This window comes from Oncorhynchus mykiss, chromosome 2 (assembly GCF_057628025.1).
Source record: "Oncorhynchus mykiss isolate SJ-2025 chromosome 2, ASM5762802v1, whole genome shotgun sequence".
Lineage (NCBI taxonomy): Eukaryota > Metazoa > Chordata > Actinopteri > Salmoniformes > Salmonidae > Oncorhynchus > Oncorhynchus mykiss.
The window spans coordinates 76574985-76597600 of record NC_143023.1 but is presented as its reverse complement, the minus strand read 5'-3'; the positions used below and the strand labels follow the sequence as shown (position 1 = coordinate 76597600).

The following is a 22616-nucleotide window of genomic DNA, read 5'->3' as shown; positions in this document are numbered from 1 at the left end:
CGGAGATGCAGGGCAATCCGGAAGGAGACGGTGGAAATCCCGCAGCATAGAAGGGTCCAACATGTCCTCCGGAACACATGTCCTCCGGAACACAGCATCTCTCCTCCGGATCGTACCCCTCCCAGTCTACGAGGTACTGAAGGCCCCTCGCCCGACGTCTCAAATCCAAGATGGATCGAACGGAGTACGCCGGGGACCCCTCGATGTCCAGAGGGGGCGGAGGAAATTCCCGCAGCCACCACCGGCCTGAGGAGAGACACATGGAACGAGGGGTTAACGCGGTAATCGGGGGGAAACTGTAACCTATAACATACCTTGTTCACTCTCCTCAGGACTTTAAATGGTCCCACAAACCGCAGACTCAGCTTCCGGCAGGGCAGGTTTCCGGGTCGAGAGCCAAACCACCACAGGAGCCTCGGTCTGACTCTGATGCCAAGGAGCCAGAACCGGCTGATACACCAATACACACTGGAAAGGAGAGAGGTGAGTGGCGGAGTGGCGGAGTGGCGGAGCGAGTTCTGGGCCATCTCTGCCCAGGGCACGAACGCTGCCCACTCCCCCGGCCGGTCCTGGCAATAAGACCTCAGAAACCTACCCACATCCTAGTTAACTCTCTCCACCTGCCCGTTACTCTCGGGGCGAAAACGTGAGGCAAGGCTGACCGAGACCCCCAGACGTTCCATGAATGCCCTCCAGACCATCGACGTGAACTGGGGACCCCGATCAGACACTATATTCTCAGGCATCCCATAGTGCCGGAAGACGTGAGTAAACAGGGCCTCCGCAGTCTGTAGGGCCGTAGGGAGACCGGGCAAAGGGACGAGACGACAGGACTTAGAAAAACGATCCACAACGACCAGGATCATGGTGTAACCCTGTGAAGGTGGAAGATCGGTTATAAAATCCACCGACAGGTGCGACCGAGGCCATTGCGGAACGGGTAAGGGTTGTAACACCTCTGGGCAGGTGCTTAGGAGCCTTACACTGGGTGCACACCGAGCAGGAGGAAACATAAACCCTCACATCCTTAGCCAAAGTTGGCCACTAGTACTTCCCACTAAGACAGCGCACCGTCCGACCGATCCCAGGATGACCAGAGGGTGACGTGTGGGCCCAATAGATCAGCCGGTCGCGGACAGCAGACGGAACGTACAGATGCCCAGCTGGACACTGGGGGGGAGTGGGCTCTGCACGTGACGCCCGCTCAATGGTCGCGTCCAGCTCCCACACTACCGGCGGCACCAAGCAAGAGGCTGGGAATATGGGAGTGGGATCCTTTGGCCGCTCCTCTGTGTCATACTGCCGGGACAGTGAGTCTGCCTTAAACTTCTGGGAACCTGGTCTGTACGAAAGGGTGAAAACAAAACGGGTGAAAAACATGGCCCACCTTGCCTGGCGAGGGTTCAGTCTCCTCGCTGCCCGGATGTACTCCAGATTGCGGTGGTCAGTCCAGATGAGAAAAGGGTGTTTAGCCCACTCAAGCCAATGTCTCCACGCCTTCAAGGCCTTGACGACAGCCAACAGCTCGCGGTCCCCCACGTCATAGTTTTGCTCAGCCGGGCTGAGCTTCTTCGAGAAGAAGGCACAGGGGCGGAGCTTCGGTGGCATACCCGAGCGCTGAGAGAGCACCGCTCCACCTCCACTATGAACGCCAAAGAGGGATCCGGATGGGCGCCTAGGTAAACAGAGCCCTTAGTTGCCCAAAAGCCCTGTCCACCTCAACTGACCACTGCAGACGTACAGGACCTCCCTTCAGCAGTGAGGTAATGGGAGCAGCCAGCTGACCAAAATCCTGGATAAATCTCTGGTAGTAATTGGCAAACCCTAAAAAAATCGCTGCACCTCCTTTACCTTGGTGGGAGTCAGCCAATAGCGCACGGCTGAAATGCGGTCACTCTCCATCTCCACCCCTGATGTGGAAATGTGATACCCTAAGAAGGACACGGCTTGCTGAAAGAACAGGCATTTCTCAGCCTGGACATACAGGTCATGCTCCAACAGTCGTCCAAGTATCCTGTGCACCAAAGACACATGCTCGGTGCGTTTAGCGGAGTATATCGATATATACCAATACACCCTGCCCGTGCAGGTCCCTGAAAATCTCGTCTACAAAGGATTGGAAGACTGATGGAGCATTCATCAACCCATATGGCATGACTAGGTACTCATAATGCCCTGAGGTGGTACTAAATGCCGTCTTCCACTTATCTCCCTCCCGGATACGCACCTGGTGGAATTCGCTCCTGAGATCCAGTTTTGTGAAGAAGCGCACCCCGTGCATTGACTAAATCGCAGTGGCGATAAGAGGTAACTAACTGTACCTTACCGTGATTTGATTGTGACCTCTATAGTCAATGCACGGGCACAGACCTCCATCCTTCTTCACAAAAAAGAAACTTGAGGTGAAGTGGAGGACCGAATGTACCTCCAACGCAGGTATTCGGAGACATATGTCTCCATAGACACTGTCTCCGCTTGTGACAGTGGATACACGTGACTCCTGGGAAGTACAGCGTCTACCAGGAGATTTTTCGCACAATCCCCTCGATGGGGTGGTAATTGAGTCTCCTTATTACAGAAGGCGAGAGCCAAATCGGCATATTCGGGGGGTAGCACCAACGGAAACCCCTACACACCTCCCTGAGCACTCTCGCGACCACCCCGTGAGAGCCCTCTGTTTCCATGAAATGGTGGGGTCATGACGAGCCAACCAGTGAAGGCCCAGTACCACGGGAAACGCAGGCGAAAGAGACTGATTTGCTCCTCATGACTCCCCTGCGTCACCATGGCCAGGGAGATAGTGGCTTCCCTGATTAGACCGGACCCCCATGGTCGACTATCCAGAGCGTGTACTGGGAAAGGTCTAACCACAGGAATAATGGGGATCGCTAAACTAAGAGCGAGTGCTCTGTCAATAAAATTCCCAGCTGCGCCTGAATTGACGAGCGCCTTATGCTGGGAATCCGGGGAAAATCAGAAAAACAAATAGGTACAAACAGTTGGACAACAGAGGACTCTGGATGAGAGTGGTGCACACTCTCCTGGGGTGACGCCAGAGTGCCCTGCCTGCTGCAGGTCCACAAGCTGATCCAACGTGATGGTGGTGTCTCTTCAGGCCAAATCCCTATGTACGTCCTCGCGCAGACTGCAACGGTAGTGGTCGATCAGGGCCCTGTCATTCCATCCCGCGCCGGCAGCCAGAGCCCTAAACTCCAGGGCAAAATCCTGGGCGCTCCTCGTCTCCTGCCTCAGCTGGAAGAGGCGCTCACCCACCGCTCTATCTTTGTTCGGGTGGTCAAAGGTGCCCAGGTATAGGTCCAGCTGTAACAGGAAACCCTAACACCGTGCCGCCGTCCCATCATACTCCCCGGGAAGGGCGAGAAACATCCCACTGGGACCGGTTGAAGGAGGAGAGAGTAGTGGAGGTTCGGGTTGCGTTGTTGAAGTCGCTGGAGGACCTCCCTGTCTCTCCCAACAGTCCAGGGTCTGGATAACTTGATCCATGATGGCGCCGAGATGGTGGATTACTTTCGCTTGCTCCTGGATGCGCTCCTCGGCCCCTATACCAGGGGCACCTGTTCCTGCTGACTCAATAGGTGGTCGGGTATTCTGTAAGGGGTGCGTAACTGATGGCAGGGAAATCAAACGCAGGAGAGTAGAACTTGGTGTATAGCCGGTGCAGTTTAATATATAAAACTAACGGCATACCAAACAACAAACACATGGGTAAAAAACCCGTAGCGCACCAGTAACACATAGCACGAGTACTTACAAAATTAACAATTCCCAACAAGGACATGGGGGAAACAGAGGGAACATATACAACATGTAATTAGGGAATTGAAACCAGGTGTGTGTGAAAACAAGACAAAACAAATGGAGCATGAAAAATGGATCGGCGATGGCTAGAAGACCGGTGACGTCGACCGCGAAGCTAGATAACTGTCTAAATCAGGGCAGAACTGTAAACCTTATCAAAGCTCAATCAGTAACAAAACAAGTGCTAAATCAACAATCATGACTAGTTCACACACACACACACACACACCTCCTGACCAGCAGGACAGAATTTGGTATGTCATCAAATATGAAGTCCTGTCTGAAATAAACTATTCAGGCCTTGGTGAGCACTCTTTACAGGACTGTTGTTTCTGTATCAGTGTGTGTATAAAAGATCTCCAATTATGTTAACTTTAAAAAAGACAACTTGGTAAATATCTGGAGAAGTATTTCCCTGCACATTGTTATTCATGACCTTGGACAGGTGTTCATATCTCAGTGTAGTGTGCTTTATATCTGTATTGCTGATTAACACTGTTGGAAACGGCTAAACTTTGAACATTGAGATATTAACTAAATGATAAGGAGTGGAAGAGAATGGGTTTTATGTCAGAAGTTAAGGGTCCTCTGTAGAAAGCCAGAAGGCTTTGGAATGTGTTTGATGGAGGAGAGGAGAGCGACGTGTTGATATAGGGAAGACAGGTGGATATCTGTGGATTAGGTGAAGGAGGGGTTGAGGTCAGGAGGTGAGGTTTGAGGTCAGGTGGTGAGGACAAATTCCCTTAAGGGAGTAATAAGCGTTTGGTATCCTGTTACTCTCTTTCTGTTGAACAATAAGATGTAAGGATTGGAGAGAAGGCGTGTCTTACGTAGGATGTATATAACTGTGATGGAGAGAAATGTTTTGCTGTCTGAATACAGCTGTGTCGACCCTTTGGGAAGAATTCAACTTGGTTAAAGCTTCTCTAGTGTCCGTGAGTTATTTAGATCTGTAAAATAAGAACCTAACAACAGTGCTTACTATGCAGTAGCTAGGGGATTTCCAATGACACAGCCAAAACAATGGAATTCTCCACATTTTGAAACAAATACACAGTTGTGGAAAAAGTACTGAATTGTCATACTTGAGTAAAAGTAAAGATACCTTCATAGAAAATGGCACAAGTTAAAGTGAAAGTCAACCAGTAAAATATTACTTGAGTAAAAATCTAAAAGTATTTGGTTTTAAATATACTTAAGTATCAAAAGTAAATGTAATTTCTAAAATTTACTTAAGGATCAAAAGCAAAAGATTTTTAAAAATCTTTATATTAAGAAAATTAGACGCCACTATTTAAATTATGGATAACCAGCGGCGCACTCCAACACTCAGGCATCATTTACAAACGAAGCATTTAGTGAGTCCGTCAGATCAGAGGCAGTAGGGATGACCACAGATGTTCTCTTGATAAGTGTGTAAATTGGACCATTTTCATGTTCTGCTAAGTACTCAAAATGTACTTCTGGGTGTCAGGGAGTAGAAAGTACATGTTCTTAAGGAATGTAGTGAAGTAAAAGTAAAAGTTGTCAACAATTTAGTCAAGTAAAGTACAGATACTGTACCTCAAAAAAGTAGTAATTTTAAGTATTTTTACTGCAAATAATGTACATTTACTTTTAATTAAAAGAGACTGTGTAAACTATTTATCTTTCACTCTCTCTACACCTCTCTACCTCTCTACCTCTCATCTTTCACACACCAAAATGTTGCTACATCTTTTCAAATGTTTATTTAGTTGATGGCTCCAGAATTTTAGTACAATTGTGGTGTGACGTCTGCCTGAAAGTCACCTATAAAGTGTAATTAAAACATAACAGTATACAATATATTTCATGCATGTTGACTAAACATCAGATCATATCGTATTTCTACATAACATTAGTAATAACACTGTGGACTCTATTTTTGGCTGGTGTTAAGGCAGCACTTGTGTCAAACACACATTCTTGGGCAATTTCGACTTGTAAAAGCCAGCGCTCTGCTATTTTCCAACCCTGTCTTATATCAGCTCTCTTGTGCTGAGGTGGGAGGGATGGAAATATTGTAGGTGTGTCTTTAAAAACCAATTTCAAGCATTTCAAGCAGTGGTGATATTTAACACTCACTGGTCGCTGGTCTTTGCGGTAACACAATTGGTTATGGCATCGATTTTGCCAGTGGAGGTGCACAGTAGTCTTGTAGACCATGATCTGGCAGAGTTACTCCGCCTCAAAAATTCAATTTGGTGAAATGCTTGGCACACACAAACTCAGGCTGACTGGCTCTTGTTCAGGCAAATGAGAAATAAGAGCACTCAGGCTATCCGGAAGGCCAAAGGTAGTTACTTTAAGTAGCAGTTCTCGCTCTCTGTTGATCTAATCTCAAGAATGAAACCTCCTCACAGCTGCCCATGTCCCTTTATGTTGATGATGTGTTTGTTACTTGACAAGGAGCACATGGCTGAGCTCTTTAAATCACCACTTCATTAAGTCAGCATTCCCATTTGACTCAGCCATGCCTCATTGCCTGTCCAACATTTCCTCATCTCCCACCCCTTCTAATGTGGCTAGCCCCAATGCTCCTCCCTCTTTTTCCCCTGCCCCGCTACAAAGTTTCTCCCTGCAGGCAGTCAGTGAGTCCGAGGTGCCAACGGAGCTCCTTAAACTTGACCCCCAAAAACCATCTGGGTCAGGTGGTTTAGATACATTCTTCTTTAAGGTTGCAGACCCTATCATCTCCAAGCTTATCTCTGACCTTTTTAACCTGTCTCTCCTCTCTGGGGAGGTTCCAATTGCTTGGAAGGCAGCCACGGTGCGTCCTTTATTTAAAGGGGAGATCAAGCTGATCCTAACTGTTATAGGACCATTTCTATTTTGCCATGTTTATCTAAAGTGTTGGAAAAACTGACTGGCTTTCTTGATGTCAATAGTATTTTCTCTGGTATTAAGTCTGGTTTCTGCTCAAAAAAAGCACACACATCCCTGGGTCTCTCCTCTTTTCAGTTCGCTGTATTGTGGGGATTGTGGGTATGGATTGAGTTACTTGTGCCAGTAGGGTGTGTGCTGAAATCCAACCCACACCAACACAGTAGACATATACATACATATACTGGTATGTCAAAAGTTTGGATACACCTACTAATTTCTATTTTTTTCTATTTTGTACAACTTAGAATAATAGTGAAGACATCAAAATGATGAAATAACACATATGGAATCATGTAGTAACCAAAAAAAGTGTTAAACAAAATATTTTAGATTCTTCAAAGTGCCACCCTTTGCCTTGATGAAAGCTTTGCACACTCTTGTCATTCTCTCAACCAGCTTCACCTGGAATGCTTTTCCAACAGTCTTAATGGAGTTCCCACATGATGAACTTGTTGGCTTCTTTTCCTTCACTCTGCAGTCCAACTCATCCCAAACCATCTCAATTGGGTTGAGGTCAGGTGATTGTGAAGGCCAGGTTATTTGATGCAGCACTCCATCACTCTCCTTGGTCAAATAGCCCTTACACAGCCTGGAGGTGTGTTTTGGGTCATTATTCTGTTGAAAAACAAATGATAGTCCCACTAAGCACACCAGATGGGATGGAGTATTGCCGCAGAATGCTGTGGTAGCCATGCTGGTGAAGTGTGCCTTGAATTATAACTAAATCACTGACAGTGTCACCAGCAAAGCACCCCCACACCATCACACCCCCTCCTCCATACTTCACGGTGGGAAGCACACATACAGAGATCATCCATTCACTTTCCAAAAATCTCAAATTGGGACTCATCACACCAAAGGACACATTTCCACCGGTCTAATGTCCATTGCTTGTGTTTCTTGGCCCAAGCAAGTCTCTTCCTCTTATTGGTGTCCTTTAGTAGTGGTTTCTTTGCAGCAATTTGACCATAAAGGCCTGATTCATGCAGTATTCTCTGAACAGTTGATGTCGAGATGTGTCTGTTACTTTAAGTCTGTGCAGCATTTATTTGGGCTGCAATCTGAGCTGCAGTTTACTCTAATGAACTTAACATCTGCAGCAGAGGTAACTCTGGCTCTTCCTTTCCTGTGGTGGTCCTCATGAGAAGCAGTTTCATCATAGCCCTTAAAGGTTTTTGCGACAACACCTGAAGAAACATTCAAAGTTCTTATAATTTTGGGATTTGACCTACAAATCTTAAAGTAATGATGGACTATAATTTCTCTTTGCTTATTTGAGCTGTTTGAAGCTGCTCCAAAACATCACATCACAGGGGAAAAAGAGGTATTTGGAGTGGACTTCAAGTCCGACTCAGGAGGCCTGCACATCATCCACCGCTTCGGAGTATAATGTTCAGTCTCTGGATAATAAAGTAGACGAGCTCAGGGAGAGGATCTTCCAGAGAGGCATCAAGGATTGTAACATACTCTGTTTCACGAAAACATCACTCTCTCAGTATATCATCTCCCCGTCCTTACAGCCAGCTGGGTTCTCAGTATTTTGCTCAAACAGGAATAAATAACTATCAGGGAAGAAGAAAGGCAGGGGTGTATGTTTCATGATCAACTACTCATGATGTGATTGTGATAACATACAGAAACTCAAGTCCTTTAGTTCACCCGAAGTAGAAGACCTCACAATCAAATGCCAATTGTATTATGGGGCGTACACATCACTGACATTCTGATATGGTCCACCCACACAGACAGTGTGGTGAAGAAGGCGCAACAGCGACTCTTCAACCTCTGGAGGCTGATCAACTTTTGTCTTGGCCCCTAAAACCCTCACTAACTTTTACAGATGCACAATTGAGAGCATCTTGTCAGGCTGTATCACCGCCTGCTATGGCAAATTAACTGCCGCAGGGGCTCTCAAGAGGGTGGTGCGGTCTGCCCAAAGCATCACCAGGGGCAAAATACCTGCCCTCCAGGACACCTACAGCAGCCGATGTCACAGCAAGGCCAAAAAGATAATCAAAGACAACAACCACCCAAGCCAAGGCCTGTTCACCCCTCTATCATCCAGAAGGTGTGGTCAGTACAGGTGAATCAAAGCTGGGACCAAGAGACTGAAAAACAGCTTCCATCTCAAGGCCATCCAACTGTTAAATAGCCATTACTAGCCGGCTTCGACGCGGTTACGTAACCCTGCACCTTAGAGGGGCGGCAGGTAGCTTCGTGGTTAGAGAGTTCGGCAAGTAACCGAAAGGTTGCCAGATCGAATTGCCGAGCTGACAAGGTAAACATCTGTTGTTTTGCCCCTGAACAAGGCAGTTAACCCACTGTTCCCAGTTCATCATTGTAAATATGAATTTGTTCTGAACTGACTTGCCTAGTTAAATAAAATAAATTTAAAAAAAAAGAGGCTGCTGCACAATATACTTGGAATTACAGGCCACTTTAATAATTGAACACTAGTCGTTTAAATAACTCTTAAATACTGCTTTACTCATCTCATACTGTATTCAATTCTATTGTACTTTATAGTTAAGACTTTTTTTCTGTATTATTGACTGTATGTTTGTTTTACTCCATGTGTAACTCTGTGTTGTTATTTGTGTCGCACTGCTTTGCTTTATCTTGGCCAGGTCGCAGTTGTAAATGAGAACTTGTTCTCAACTGGCCTACCTCGTTAAATAAAGGTGGGAAAAAAATCAATAATAATTTTAGACAATGCTAATCCGACATTGATCAATCTAATATTTATATATTTCTTAATGACATTATTTTACTTTTAGATTAGTTTGTAATGTTGTGATATGTTAGATACTTCTCCACTGTTGGAGCTAGGAACACGTGTTTCTCTACACCCACAATAACATCTGCTAAATATGTATACGTGACCAATAACATTGGATTTCATTTTCATTTCAAGTCACTGAGCTCTTCAGTAAAGGCCAATCTACCACCAATGTTTGTGTCTGGAGATTTCTCATAATTGTGGTTGAAAATAACAAAAACACTTTGACAGCACTGAACCTATAGCGCTACCGTAAGCAAAAAGATTTACCATTACCTTCGGTTTGTTAAAATAGAGCCCTGTATCTTATCTAATCTGGTTATCTCCCTTAAGGTTCAGTAAACGAATAGTAATGTTTGGTTAGCGCTGCTATCGGTACAGGGGAGTAGGGGCTTGCCTGCACACTGAATAGAGAATGTGGAGTCAGGGGAAAAAGAAGCTGATAGTCACCTCCTTAAGTCTGATAAGGGATGTGAACACACACTCACGCGTACCCATATCACACCCGCTTGCATTCATGTGTGCACATATGTGTGTTTGGTACAGTATATAAGATCAGTCCTGACCCAAGCTAAGGTGTATCCACCACTAGTTGTGATTTCAGGAGTGACCATGAAGTGTCTGGTTATTGTGCTGGTATGTGCTGTGCTCGCTGAGGGAATCCACAGGTTAGTACTCACTTGATTTATTTTTCACTCCATCCAGTTGCTCTTTTTCCCTAAATTCTCCCTAAAACACAATTTTCTTTTCTCATCTCTCATAGTCAATGATAACGCCTTGTCGCTCTCTCTACCTATTTGCAGAGTTCGACTTCATATCTGAGTGTATCTATGTTCTTGTTACCCTAGGATCCCTCTGGTGAAGCATAAGTCAATCCGTGAGAGAATGATGGAGAACGGAGAACACCTGCCCTACCAAGACCCCGCTCTCAAATACTTTCCTGACGAGTTCGCTGGCTCCGCCACCATGTACATCAACAACTACGCCGACGTACGTACATGCTATAATACACAAGCTTATGGTCTATCTAGAATGTTACTCAATGTCCTGTCTATATCTGTCTATGTCCACACTAGTCTATTTTCATATTCCAGAATGAAATTCTATGATGTAGGCTAACGTAGAAAATGTGAATTGTAGGTCTAACTAGATAACAACCATGTCAAGATAACATCTAACTCCATGAAGTAGAGTCTAAACCACGCCAACCACTCTAGATCTGATGTGTTGTTGTATGAATGTATTAGCAGCACCTCTATCTTTTGTCAACTGTACTTTCCCTGTTGTGTTTTCCAGACCACCTACTATGGAGCCATCACCATCGGTACTCCCCCCCAGTCCTTCCAGGTGTTGTTTGACACTGGCTCTGCCAACCTGTGGGTTGACTCTGTACTCTGCAACACTCAGGCCTGCAGTGAGTACAGCTGGATAGCTTCATGACAATATTACAACTATCTACTATGTGTATCAATGACCTACTACTTCCTCAACATTAAATGTTACTAACTGTACTACTACTTTTACTACTACAACAGTACTTCTACTACTATCAGAGATATTTAAGTCCAATATCACTTCTACACACTTCCCAGATAAATACATTGTAGACAGTATATTTCCTCTTTAAGTTGTTTGTGTCCCTTCCTCCTGCAGACACCCACACAAAGTTCAACCCCCAGCAGTCGTCCACCTACTCAGCTAATGGGCAAACTTTCTACCTGCCCTACGGAGCTGGCAGTCTCAGTGGAGTCTTCGGATATGACACCGTCAACGTGAGTCCCACCATAACAACCTTACAAATACTTAACTACTTCTACCACAGTTTTTCTTCACTACATGCAATAAAAAGCCACAACAGATACAGCCATGTACATGTACTTCCATTCTAATAAAACCAGTGTTTCCATGATGCTGAGTGAGTGTGTTGTTTGTCACCTCTTTAGGTCGGAGGTATTGTCATCAACAACCAGGAGATTGGTCTGAGTACTGACGAGCCAGGTCAGAATTTTGTTGTGGCCCAGTTTGATGGTATCCTTGGCCTGTCCTACCCTTCCATCTCAGCCGGACAAGAGACTCCCGTCATGGACAACATGATGTCTCAGAACCTTCTACAGGCTAACATATTTGCATTCTACCTGACCAGGTCAGTACTCCTACCATTACATATACCACATATCTACCACACATATACCACTACTTACCACACATATACCACTACAGATGTCAGATCTTAATTGGATCCCTTTCGCAGCAAGAGGAAAATAATCCTGCAGAAGGAGGATTTGAATATCTGAAGAATGATTTAGAACTGTTCCAGTGGGCAGCTGGAAGCGTGTTTGTACACAAAGCAGTACCATACCTACATTCTACCTTATGTAGGCTACGGCGTCTCGTGTTCACTCTTACGTGGATTACAATAACCGGCCATATTCTTAGGGGGTAGATGTATTTTCGTTAGGGAAAATATGTTGTTTTACATTAACTGTTTTATTATATATGTTGAAGGAAAGCAATAGGCAGAATTAATCACTGTTTTCCTCAAATCCTGTGTGATCCAGCGGTTACAGCCACTGACCCCGGTACATACATGTCAGAGTCGGCATGGGTTCAAATTCGGCCCACTGCCCTTTGACTCATGGATCAATGTCTATTTTTGACACATTCATTTCGCGTGGTTACATGATTAAAACAGAAACAACTCAAAGGTTAACAGTTCAGGAATTAATTCAGTTAAGTTTAGGGCTATGGTTTGGGGAAGGCTTAAAACAAAATAAAACAAAATGAAGGGCCTATGTATCATCAGTATTCAGAATATTCTTAATGCTCGCTAGAACATTGTGATCTGCCATAAGCAGCTCACTCCGAACCTCATGAGTTTGCATCCAGTGCTGAGTGATCTAGTGACCAGCCTGAGACGACATTAGACCAACAAGTTAATTGCATTTATTTAAATGTGTTCAAGAAGTAAAATGAATCAACAAAATCATCTTCGATAGGCTCAAATGTATAAACATATTGACAGCTTTAAGAAATGAAATATTAAAAGGCACACAGTACAGGCTTCCAATTCACACCAAGGACTAGAACTATAATCACAAATAATACATAGCCGAACTATAAAACACGGACAAGCGTCCACCCTGGAGGAAGGTTTATCGTTCTACTGTAGGCCTACATCTGTCAATCAGATGATGGCCCAAATCAGCTCATCATCTCAGCCAGGGAACAAACAGTAGAGCTTTTCACACTTCATTTATTACCACTCCCTAAAGGACCATGTCAGTGTTACCTTAGTCCTGCTTGCGACCAAAGTGTTTCAAGATATGTTCACCCTCTGGTTGGTATTGTCACCCGAACAACAGAGTACTTTTTGAACAGACTACAGGTGATTTATCAATTTGATAAGCATTCCATACAATAGAAATAAAGTATCCACTGTGGGAATTTACCTGTTGGTGTAGCCCTTAGTTACAATTTTAATGTATATCACTGACATGTATCCAAAAGAGTCTGATATGGTCATTTATAATTAACATCGGGGGTTAAATATCCTTAGACTGGCCATTTTTAAAATGTGTAAATAAATCTAGTAAATTGGGGGGGATTTGAGATATTTGTGCCAGAAAGGTATGGCCTGGAATGGTAGGGTTATACGTGCTCGCTGAAGGCAGAAGCCCTAACCCACTTCACCCCACGATTTAACTCAATTTTGAACTTAGGACACACTTGAAACTTCTCATAGCCTAGTGGAGACCAATATCGATCTTCTGTTAATACGCTATATCAAACGACAGTTGTTTATGTATATGACTGCATTTCAGATACATGTTTGTACATTTGAATGTTGCAGTAATTTGACCCAGACCTAACGTTTCAGCGAGCGAGAGGATTTTGATATTTCAATAGCAAGCCCTGATCGACTGCCCCGGCATGGACAGAAAGACAATTGCTCTTTTTACAGGGACCCTGTTTCCTGATGCTGCAGAAAAATGAGCAGTGACAAAAAAGTGAACAAGTTAAGATCCGACATCTGTACCCCTACCACTACTTACTTACCACACATATAATGTACTACTACCGGATTTAATTATAAAATACACACAGATATCACAGAACCTTCTGCAAGCCAATGTGTTCGCTTACTAGGTGACCAGGAAATATACTTTAAAAATGTACTTACTTAATGATGTACATAATCAATGTTGTATTCATTATTCCTGCTCCAGAAACTATATCACTGATATAAGGCACAATATTTTTGAGGAAAAAATCTTCCTGCCAAACGCATACTTTATTTGTAAAACTGTTAGATGACTTAAAACTCTTTTTCTGTGCAGCGACGGCCAGCAGGGCAGTGAGCTGTCGTTCGGAGGAGTGGACAACACCAAGTATCAGGGTCAGATCTTCTGGACTCCCGTCACCTCCCAGACATACTGGCAGATCGGCATCCAAGGGTCAGGATCAACCACACCAACCAAACATACTTAACCATACACTGACATCAGAACCACCAAGAGACTGGAAAAGCTAGGATGAAAAATGTCTAAGGCCGCTGTCAATGTCTGTCTGTCTAACACTAACCCTTGTACATCTCCAGGTTCCAGATCAACGGTCAGGAGACAGGGTGGTGTGGGCAGGGCTGCCAGGCCATCGTGGATACAGGCACCTCCATGCTGACTGCACCCAGCCAGATCATGGGAACGCTGATGCAGTCCATTGGAGCCCAGCAGGACCAGTATGGACAGGTAGCAGGAAACCATTATAAACCATAACAGACCAGTACTAACTGACACCATAAACCAGTGTAATCCAGAAAGTAGAGGTTGGGGAAACCAGTGCAGACCAGAGTAAACCAGTACAGGGATGTTTTGTGTCACTCATGTCTGTGAATTGTTTGTTGATGCAGTACACAGTGAACTGTAACCAGATCAACAGCCTGCCTACTCTCACCTTCACCATCAATGGAGTCAACTTCCCCCTGCCGCCATCTGCATACATTCAGCAGGTAAGTTAGTGTGTCGTGTGTGTGTGTTTGTGTGTGTCTGTCCATGTGTTACCATCTATCACTGATGTTAGGATAATAAAGGCCATTTTAGATGGCTCAAGCTGGTCCATATGCCTTCTGCATGTGAGGTTATCTGCCTGCCTGTGTGTGTGTGTGTGTATTGCACTCAACATGCATGTTCTTCTCTCTATCCAGAACAACCAGGTCTGTTCCGTGGGGATCACCCCCACCTACCTGCCGTCCCAGAACGGACAGCCCCTGTGGATTTTGGGAGATGTATTCCTCATGCAGTACTACTCCGTCTACGACCGCACAAACAACCAAGTGGGCTTTGCCACCGTAGCCTAAACCTGACCAACATGACCATGACCGCAAACCAACGCAGACACCGACCGTTCTTAGAAGTCTACCACCCCAAACCTCACACAGAATCTATTCCACCTCTGGCCATTCTAGAACATCAATCACCAATGGAAACTATTCTGAATCACTCATAACAACCACTCTGGTTATTTTAGAACACATATTACCCATGGCAACCACTCTGCTCATTATAATACACATATTACCCATGGCAACCACTGTGGGTCAGTTTGGCTTTGGTCCAGTGTGGTTAAAGCAAGCATCGACATCATTGGGTTAAAGCTGTGGTCTTTGTTAGATGACATCTGCTAATATATTCAGTTCAGCTGTAAGGTTGTTTCCTTTCTACTCTGGCATTGCAACGACAACCTCCTAGTTCCCAGACAACATCGGATGTGAACACAGGTTCAGCCATGTTGCTGATTGCATCATGATGCTGAGTGAAAAAGTAAATGACTTACAGAAACACAGTGAAATATGAAAATATGATTTGACACTTAAATGCATATCATCTCAAGACTGGATGTATTTGGTGTTTGTTTAGCTTCCATGTAGACTGAATAAACTATTGAAGTGCACAATAATCGTATTTGTTTTGAATCACTGTATTTGACACATCAAGCTCATGATGACTAAGACTGACATCACACCTCACATTCACCACTGACTGTTACCAGAAACTGCAACAAAAAACAACAAGAGCAGCTTTACCCAATTGGAGCCTGTAAATATATCCAACCATCTACACATCATACATATAGAAATATTTATTACATAATGGCAGTAATAACTAAATATCAAGTCAAATATGCCATCTGTAATGAACACGAGGGGAGACAGAGAGCTGGTTTCAAGCGCAGGGCGCAGCAGGTGTTTATAGAAAAGGACCACAGGAGGAGGCAGGTAGCTGGGTCCAGGGGCAGGCAGAAGGTCATACACAGGAGGAGGCAGGTAGCTGGGTCCAGGGGCAGGCAGAAGGTCATACACAGGAGGAGGCAGGTAGCTGGGTCCAGGGGCAGGCAGAAGGTCATACACAGGAGGAGGCAGGTAGCTGGGTCCAGGGGCAGGCAGAAGGTCATACACAGGGGGTTCAAAAGGGCAACAGTGCAGGCAGGGAAAAGGCTAGTAACGTAGTCCCGGAGATCAGGCAATAGTTTGATAACAGGAAATCTGATAGGCTAAAGTACAGGTAGGGAATAGGCTAGTAACGTAGTCCGGGAGATCAGGCAATAGTTTGATAACAGGAAATCCGATAGGCTAAAGTACAGGCAGGGAATAGAAAAAAAGGCGTTGTTAGTGAGGCAGGCAAATCTATCATACCCGGGAGGAGAAAATCACGGGAAAAACAAAGCTCTGAAAGACTCAAAACGAACAAACAATACCTCACAGTGATGGGGTGTGAAGAACTGAACTAAATAGTGTGTGATAATGACATACAGGTGTGTGAACAGGTGATTAGAATTCAGGTGGTTGGGATCTGGAGAGTGAGCTGTGTTCAGGGGGATCTACGTGTTTGAGGGTGTAAGTTGGAAGCAGATGTTACACCATCTGTTAAGTCCTAAGTATCCTCCCTGTGAAAATGACTTTAATGAAAGCTTCAACATTTCATTTCAGGGGCTGGTGTGTGTGTGCATGTTTTTGTTTGTTTCCACGCACACACACACACACACACACAGGCTTAAACTGATTGTCAGGAGCAGAGATAGCAGACACACACGTACACACATGTTTGTGACACACACACCAATTTGTGATTTCACCCCCAGTCCTCATGTACCTGACCCCTCCACCCTTCAAAAGGGGAGCATCTCTCTGACTCATGTCCACACATATTGCTCCAACCCTGGGGAAGCCTCATTCACCAGACACACAAGACCTCACACACTCTCCATTTATTGCATTGATCTCTAAGCAGACAGGAGTTCAGCACTATTCTCTATTTTTTCAGGTCCCCAGTTTATAGACACAACAGTACTTAAATGAGCTCATCATCCTGTTTCCTTAGTTTCTATAAAGCATCTGTATATCTGTGGTCCATTAGTTCAAACAGAGGCTCAACTCTCTACTCAGCTCTCTACTCCATTAGTAAGAGACTGTGTGAGGCTCAGAGGGAAATGCTGCATTGCAGGTTTTCTAGTGAGGACAGGACAGTCCAGACAGGGCCTCGTACAGATGTATATAGAGCCACTGTGAAGCAGGGTAAGTCAGAAAATACATTGGGGTGAAGCTAGATATGTGAAGCTAGAAATGTGAAGCTAGATAACTGTCTAAAGCAGGGCAGAACTACAAACCTTAAAGCTCAATCAAGTAACAAAATCAGTGCTAAATCAACAATCATGACTAGTTCACACACACACACACACACACATACACACCTCCTGACCAGCAGGACAGAATTTGGTATGTCATCAAATATGAAGTCCTAACATTAAAAAAGACAACTTGGTAAATATCTGGAGAAGTATTTCCCTGCACATTGTTATTCATGACCTTGGACAGGTGTTCATATCTCAGTGTATTGTGCCTTATATCAGTATTGCTGATTAACACTAAGTGCTTATTATGCAGTAGTACTAGGGGATTTCCAATGACACAGCCAAAAACAATGGACTTCTCCACTCTTTCAGTGCCATTTTGAAACAAATACACAGTTGAAGTACTCAAATGTCATACTTGAGTAAAAGTAGAAAATGACTCAAGTTAATCTAAGTCGCCCAGTAAAATACTACTTCTGTCCCGACTTCTACCGAAGTCGGTTCCTCTCCTTGTTCGGGCGGTGTTCAGCGGTCGACATCACCGGTCTTCTAGCCATCGCCGATCCATTTTTCATGTTCCATTTTTTTTGTTTTGACGAACCTGGTTTCAATTCCCCAATTACATGTTGTTTCTGTTCCCTCGGTTTCCCCCATGTCCTTGTTGGGAATTGTTTATTTGTAAGTACTCGTGCTGTGTGTTACTGGTGCGCTACGGGTTTTTTACCCATGTGTTTGTTGTTTGGTATGCCGTTAGTTTTATATATTAAACTGCTCCGGCTATACACCAAGTTCTGCTCTCCTGCCTTCCCTGCCATCAGCACCCCTTACTTTTAGACTTTTACTGAAATTGTATTTGGTTTTAATACATTTAAGAAACAAAAGTAAATGTACTTGCTAGAATATGCTTAAGTATCAAAAGATGAGATTACAGTCATTTAGCAGCAATTTACAGTAATGAGGTCATTCATTTTCATACTTTATTTCATAGAGCTCCTTCATGGGAATAGAACCCACAACCTTCTCGTTGCAAGCGCCATGGTCTACCAACTGAGCTACAGCAAAAGTAAAATACTAAATCATTTCAAATTCCTTAAATTAGGAAAATCAGACGGAACTATTTTTGTGTCTTTTGTATTTACGGATAACCAGCGGCACACTCCAACACTCAGCCATCATTTACAAACGAAGCATTTAGTAAGTCCGTCAGATCAGAGGCAGTAGGGACGACCACAGATGTTCTCTTGATAAGTGTGTAAATGGGACCATTTTCGTGTCCTGCTAAGTATTAAAAATGTAACGAGAACTTTTGGATGTCAGGGACAATGTAAAGAGTAAAAAGTACATTTTCTTGGGTAATGTAGTAAAATTAAAAGCTGACAAAAATATAAAAAGTGAAGTAAAGTACAGATACTTCAAAAAGACTACTTAAGTAGTACTTTAAAGTACTTTTACTTAAGTACTTCACACCAATGCGAATATATTTACTTTTAATTGAGACAGGCGAAATGGTGTAAACTCTTTATCTCCTCTCTCTTTCATCTCTCTCTTTCTTTATCATTTCTCTCTCTACCTCATCTTTCACACATCAACATGTTGCTACATCTTTTCAAATGTTTATTTAGTTGATGGATCCAGAATTCTAGTACAATTGTGGTGTGATGTCTGCCTGAAAGTCACCTATAAAGTGTAATTAAAACATACAGTATGTATACAGTATTTCACTGATGTTGATTAAACATCAGATCATATTGTATTTCTACATACCATTAGTAATAACACTGTGGACTCTATTTTTGGCTGGTGTTAAGGCAGCGCTTGTGTCAAGCACGCTCTTGGGCAATTTCGATATGTAAAAGCCAGCGCTCTGCTATTTTGTAACCCTGGTGCCAGTAACTTACCTGTCTTATATCAGCTTGCTTATGCTGAGGTGGGAGGGGTGGAAATACTGTAGGTGTGTCTTTAAAAATGTGTGCCAAAGTGCCAATTCCCAGCAGTGCTACTGATGATATTTAATACTAACTGGTCGCTGGTCTTGGCAGTAACGCAGTTGGTTATGGCATTGATTTTGATAGAGGAGGCACACAGTAGCCTAATCAGTAGCCTAATCAGTAGCCTTTAACCTTATTCAAATATAATGAGCAGCAAAACAGTCAGACATTCATGTTTTTTCTTTATATTGGACATTATTTTTCTGATCGCTGTCCTTGGTAGCCTCGGCTATTGACCGGTTTGTTTACCTTTCAAATGTCAAGGTCACTAACAGTTTATATAAATGGTGATGGTAGGCTAATGTTATTATAGAGTTTAACGTTTGGCATTGTCCAATCGTTCATGGCTCGAATATGCAGTGCATTTAAGAAATGTGAATGCAATGTGTGTAGACAATTATTTCCATGTTAAAGTCAATAACAAAAGCCACATTGGCTACATGTTTGGTTTAACTAGGCCTATTTAGGGTTACTGTATACTATTTAATAAACTGTGTTCAATAGATAGGAAAAACATCAATGCCTCAGGTCGAAGAGCCCTTAGTCCTACATGTGTACACATTGCCTTATGCTCATAGAAACAAGACATTTGATTCATGATATCGTGTTTTTGACCCAATCCTTTTAAGAAACATTGCTGTTTTAAAAACAGATTCATTGTTTTTCGTTTAATTTGATTAAAAACCAAACTTATTAGAAAGATTCACCATCCATGAGTTTATGTTGAGAACGGACATGGCTCGAATACAACGGAATATCTTCTGCTATTTCTGGAAAAGTTCAAATATGATGTAAAACTAATTATCTGATAATTTACACAAAGAAAAGTGTTGTTGTACATAGTAAAGAAAAGTGTTGTTGTATATAGTAAAGAAAAGTGTTGTTGTACATAGTAAAGAAAAGTGTTGTTGTACATAGTAAAGAAAAGTGTTGTTGTACATAGTAAAGAAAAGTGTTGTTCTACATAGTAAAGAAAAGTGTTGTTGTACATAGTAAAGAAAAGTGTTGTTCTACATAGTAAAGAAAAGTGTTGTTGTACATAGTGAAGAAAAGTGTTGTTGTACATAGTAAAGAAAAGTGTTGTTGTACATAGTAAAGAAAAGTGTTGTTGTACATAGTGAAGAAAAGTGTTGTTCTACATAGTAAAGAAAAGTGTTGTTGTACATAGTAAAGAAAAGTGTTGTTGTACATAGAAAAGAAAAGTGTTGTTGTACATAGAAAAGAAAAGTGTTGTTGTACATAGTAAAGAAAAGTGTTGTTGTACATAGTAAAGAAAAGTGTTGTTGTACATAGTAAAGAAAAGTGTTGTACATAGTAAAGAAAAGTGTTGTACATAGTAAAGAAAAGTGTTGTTGTACATAGTGAAGAAAAGTGTTGTTGTACATAGTAAAGAAAAGTGTTGTTGTACATAGTAAAGAAAAGTGTTGTTGTACATAGTAAAGAAAAGTGTTGTTGTACATAGTAAAGAAAAGTGTCCCAGCTCAACAAAATCGTCTGTCCTGGTTTACCACGGCAAATCTCCTGTGGCAATTTCCCGACACTTTGTATGAATGTAAACTAATGTTGGTGTAGCCTACTGTTATTATATTATTTGTTTCCTATTTATGGTATCAAAAAGTGACTGGTATGGTCATTTCTTATCAAGATCAGGGGTACAATATCCTAGACTGTCCATATTTGAAATGTGTAACAAAACAAAGTCAATTGTGGGGATTGAGTTACTTGTGCCAGAGGGGTGTGGGCAGGAATCAAACCCAAGCCAACACGGTAGACATATACAGTACCAGTTTGGACACACCTACTCGTTGCTTTATTTTTACTATTTTCTACAACTTAGAATAATAGTGAAGACATCAAAACTATGAAAAAACAAATATGGAATCATAACAAAAATATATTTTAGAATTTTCGTTCTCCACCCTTTGCCTTGATGACAGCTTTGCACACTCTTGGCATTCTCTCAACCAGCTCCATGAGGAATGCTTTTCCAAAAGTCTTGAAGGAGTTCCCACATATGCTGAGAACATGTTGGCTGCTTTCCCTTTACTCTGTGGTCCAACTCATCCCAAACCATCTCAATTGGGTTGAGGTCGGGTGATTGTGGGTGATTGATGCAAGACTCCATCACTCTCCTTGCTCAAATAGCCCTTACACCGCCTGGAGGTGTGTTTTGGGTCATTGTCCTGTAGAAAAATAAATGATAGTCCCACTAAGCGCAAACCAGATGGGATGGCATATCACTGCAGAATGCTGTTGAAGCCATGCTGGTTAAGTGTGCCTTGAATTGAAAATAAATCACTGAGAGTGTCACCAGCAAAGCACCCCCACACCATCACACCTCCTCCTCCACGCTTTACGGTGGGAACCACACATGCGGAGATCATCCGTTCACCTACTCTGCGTCTCACAAAGACACGGAGTTTGGAACCAAAATTTGGACTTATCACACCAAAGGACACATTTCAAACGGTCTAATGTCCATTGCTCATGTTTCTAGGCCCAAGCATGTCTCTTCTTCTTATTGGTGTCCTTCAGTAGTGGTTTCTTTGCAGCAATTTGACCATGAAGGCCTGATTCACACAGTCTCCTCTTAACAGTTGATGTTGAGATGTGTCTGTTACTCTGTGAAGGATTTACAGTTGAAGTCGGAAGTTTACATACACCTTAGCCAAATACATTTAAACTCAGTTTTTCACAATTCCTGACATTTAATCCTAGTAAAGATTCCCTGTCTTAGGTCAGTTAGGATCACCATTTTATTTTAAGAATGTGAACTGTCAGAATAATAGTAGAGAGAATTATTTAATTCAGCTTTTATTTCTTTCATCACATTCCCATTGGGTCAGAAGTTTACATACACTCAATTAGTATTTGATTGGCATTGCCTTTAAAATGTTTAACTTGGGTCAAACGTGTCAGGTAGCCTTCCAAAAGCTTCCCACAATAAGTTGGGAGAATTTTGGCCCAAGAGAATAGCTAATTGGTGAGTAGGTCAGTGGACAATGACACCTTAGCCAGCACAGTCTGTTCAGATTTAATGATAGCCGCCATTACCATGGCTAGGTCGGGGGATCAGAGTCCGTGTCAGGTGAGCCTGAGACTTCAGCAGAGGCCTGTTCTTTTGTGGCCCGCGGCCGTTGTTGTCTCAACATTTTATGATTAAAAGGCCAACTTTTTCTGGGGAAAAAAGACAGATTAGTAAATTGGGTTCGATTCCAAATTAAATGTTACAAAATCAACATGTGGGGAGGTGTTGGTCAAGTATTAATTGTAAATTGTTCGCCCTGGATAATAGGAGCACCGAGAAAACGCATCTTCCCATGTTGCTGCTCACCAGCGCCCCCATATGTACATATTCTTATTCCATCCCTTTAGATTTGTGTGTATTAGGTAGTTGTTGTGGAAATGTTAGATTATTTGTTAGATATAACTGCACTGTCAGAATAAGAAGCACAAGCATTTCGCTACACTCGCATTAACATCTGCTAACCAACTGTATG

The 22616-nt window shown here is 43.0% G+C and overlaps 2 protein-coding genes across 3 annotated transcripts in view; one reads left to right on the top strand and one right to left on the bottom strand.

The window, feature by feature from the left end:
• The window catches only part of mapk8ip2 (mitogen-activated protein kinase 8 interacting protein 2), a 145028-nt gene that overhangs the window by 79119 nt on the left and 43293 nt on the right, over positions 1–22616 (bottom strand). The gene's annotated exons all lie outside the window — the stretch shown is intronic.
• Positions 10089–15451, top strand: LOC110496614 (gastricsin). The gene is made up of 9 exons (XM_021572613.3): positions 10089–10173; positions 10354–10495; positions 10802–10919; positions 11159–11277; positions 11449–11648; positions 13843–13959; positions 14103–14250; positions 14412–14510; positions 14706–15451. Exons 1-9 carry the CDS (start codon positions 10118–10120, stop codon positions 14856–14858), a joined length of 1152 nt encoding a protein of 383 aa, XP_021428288.2. The 5' UTR covers positions 10089–10117; the 3' UTR covers positions 14859–15451.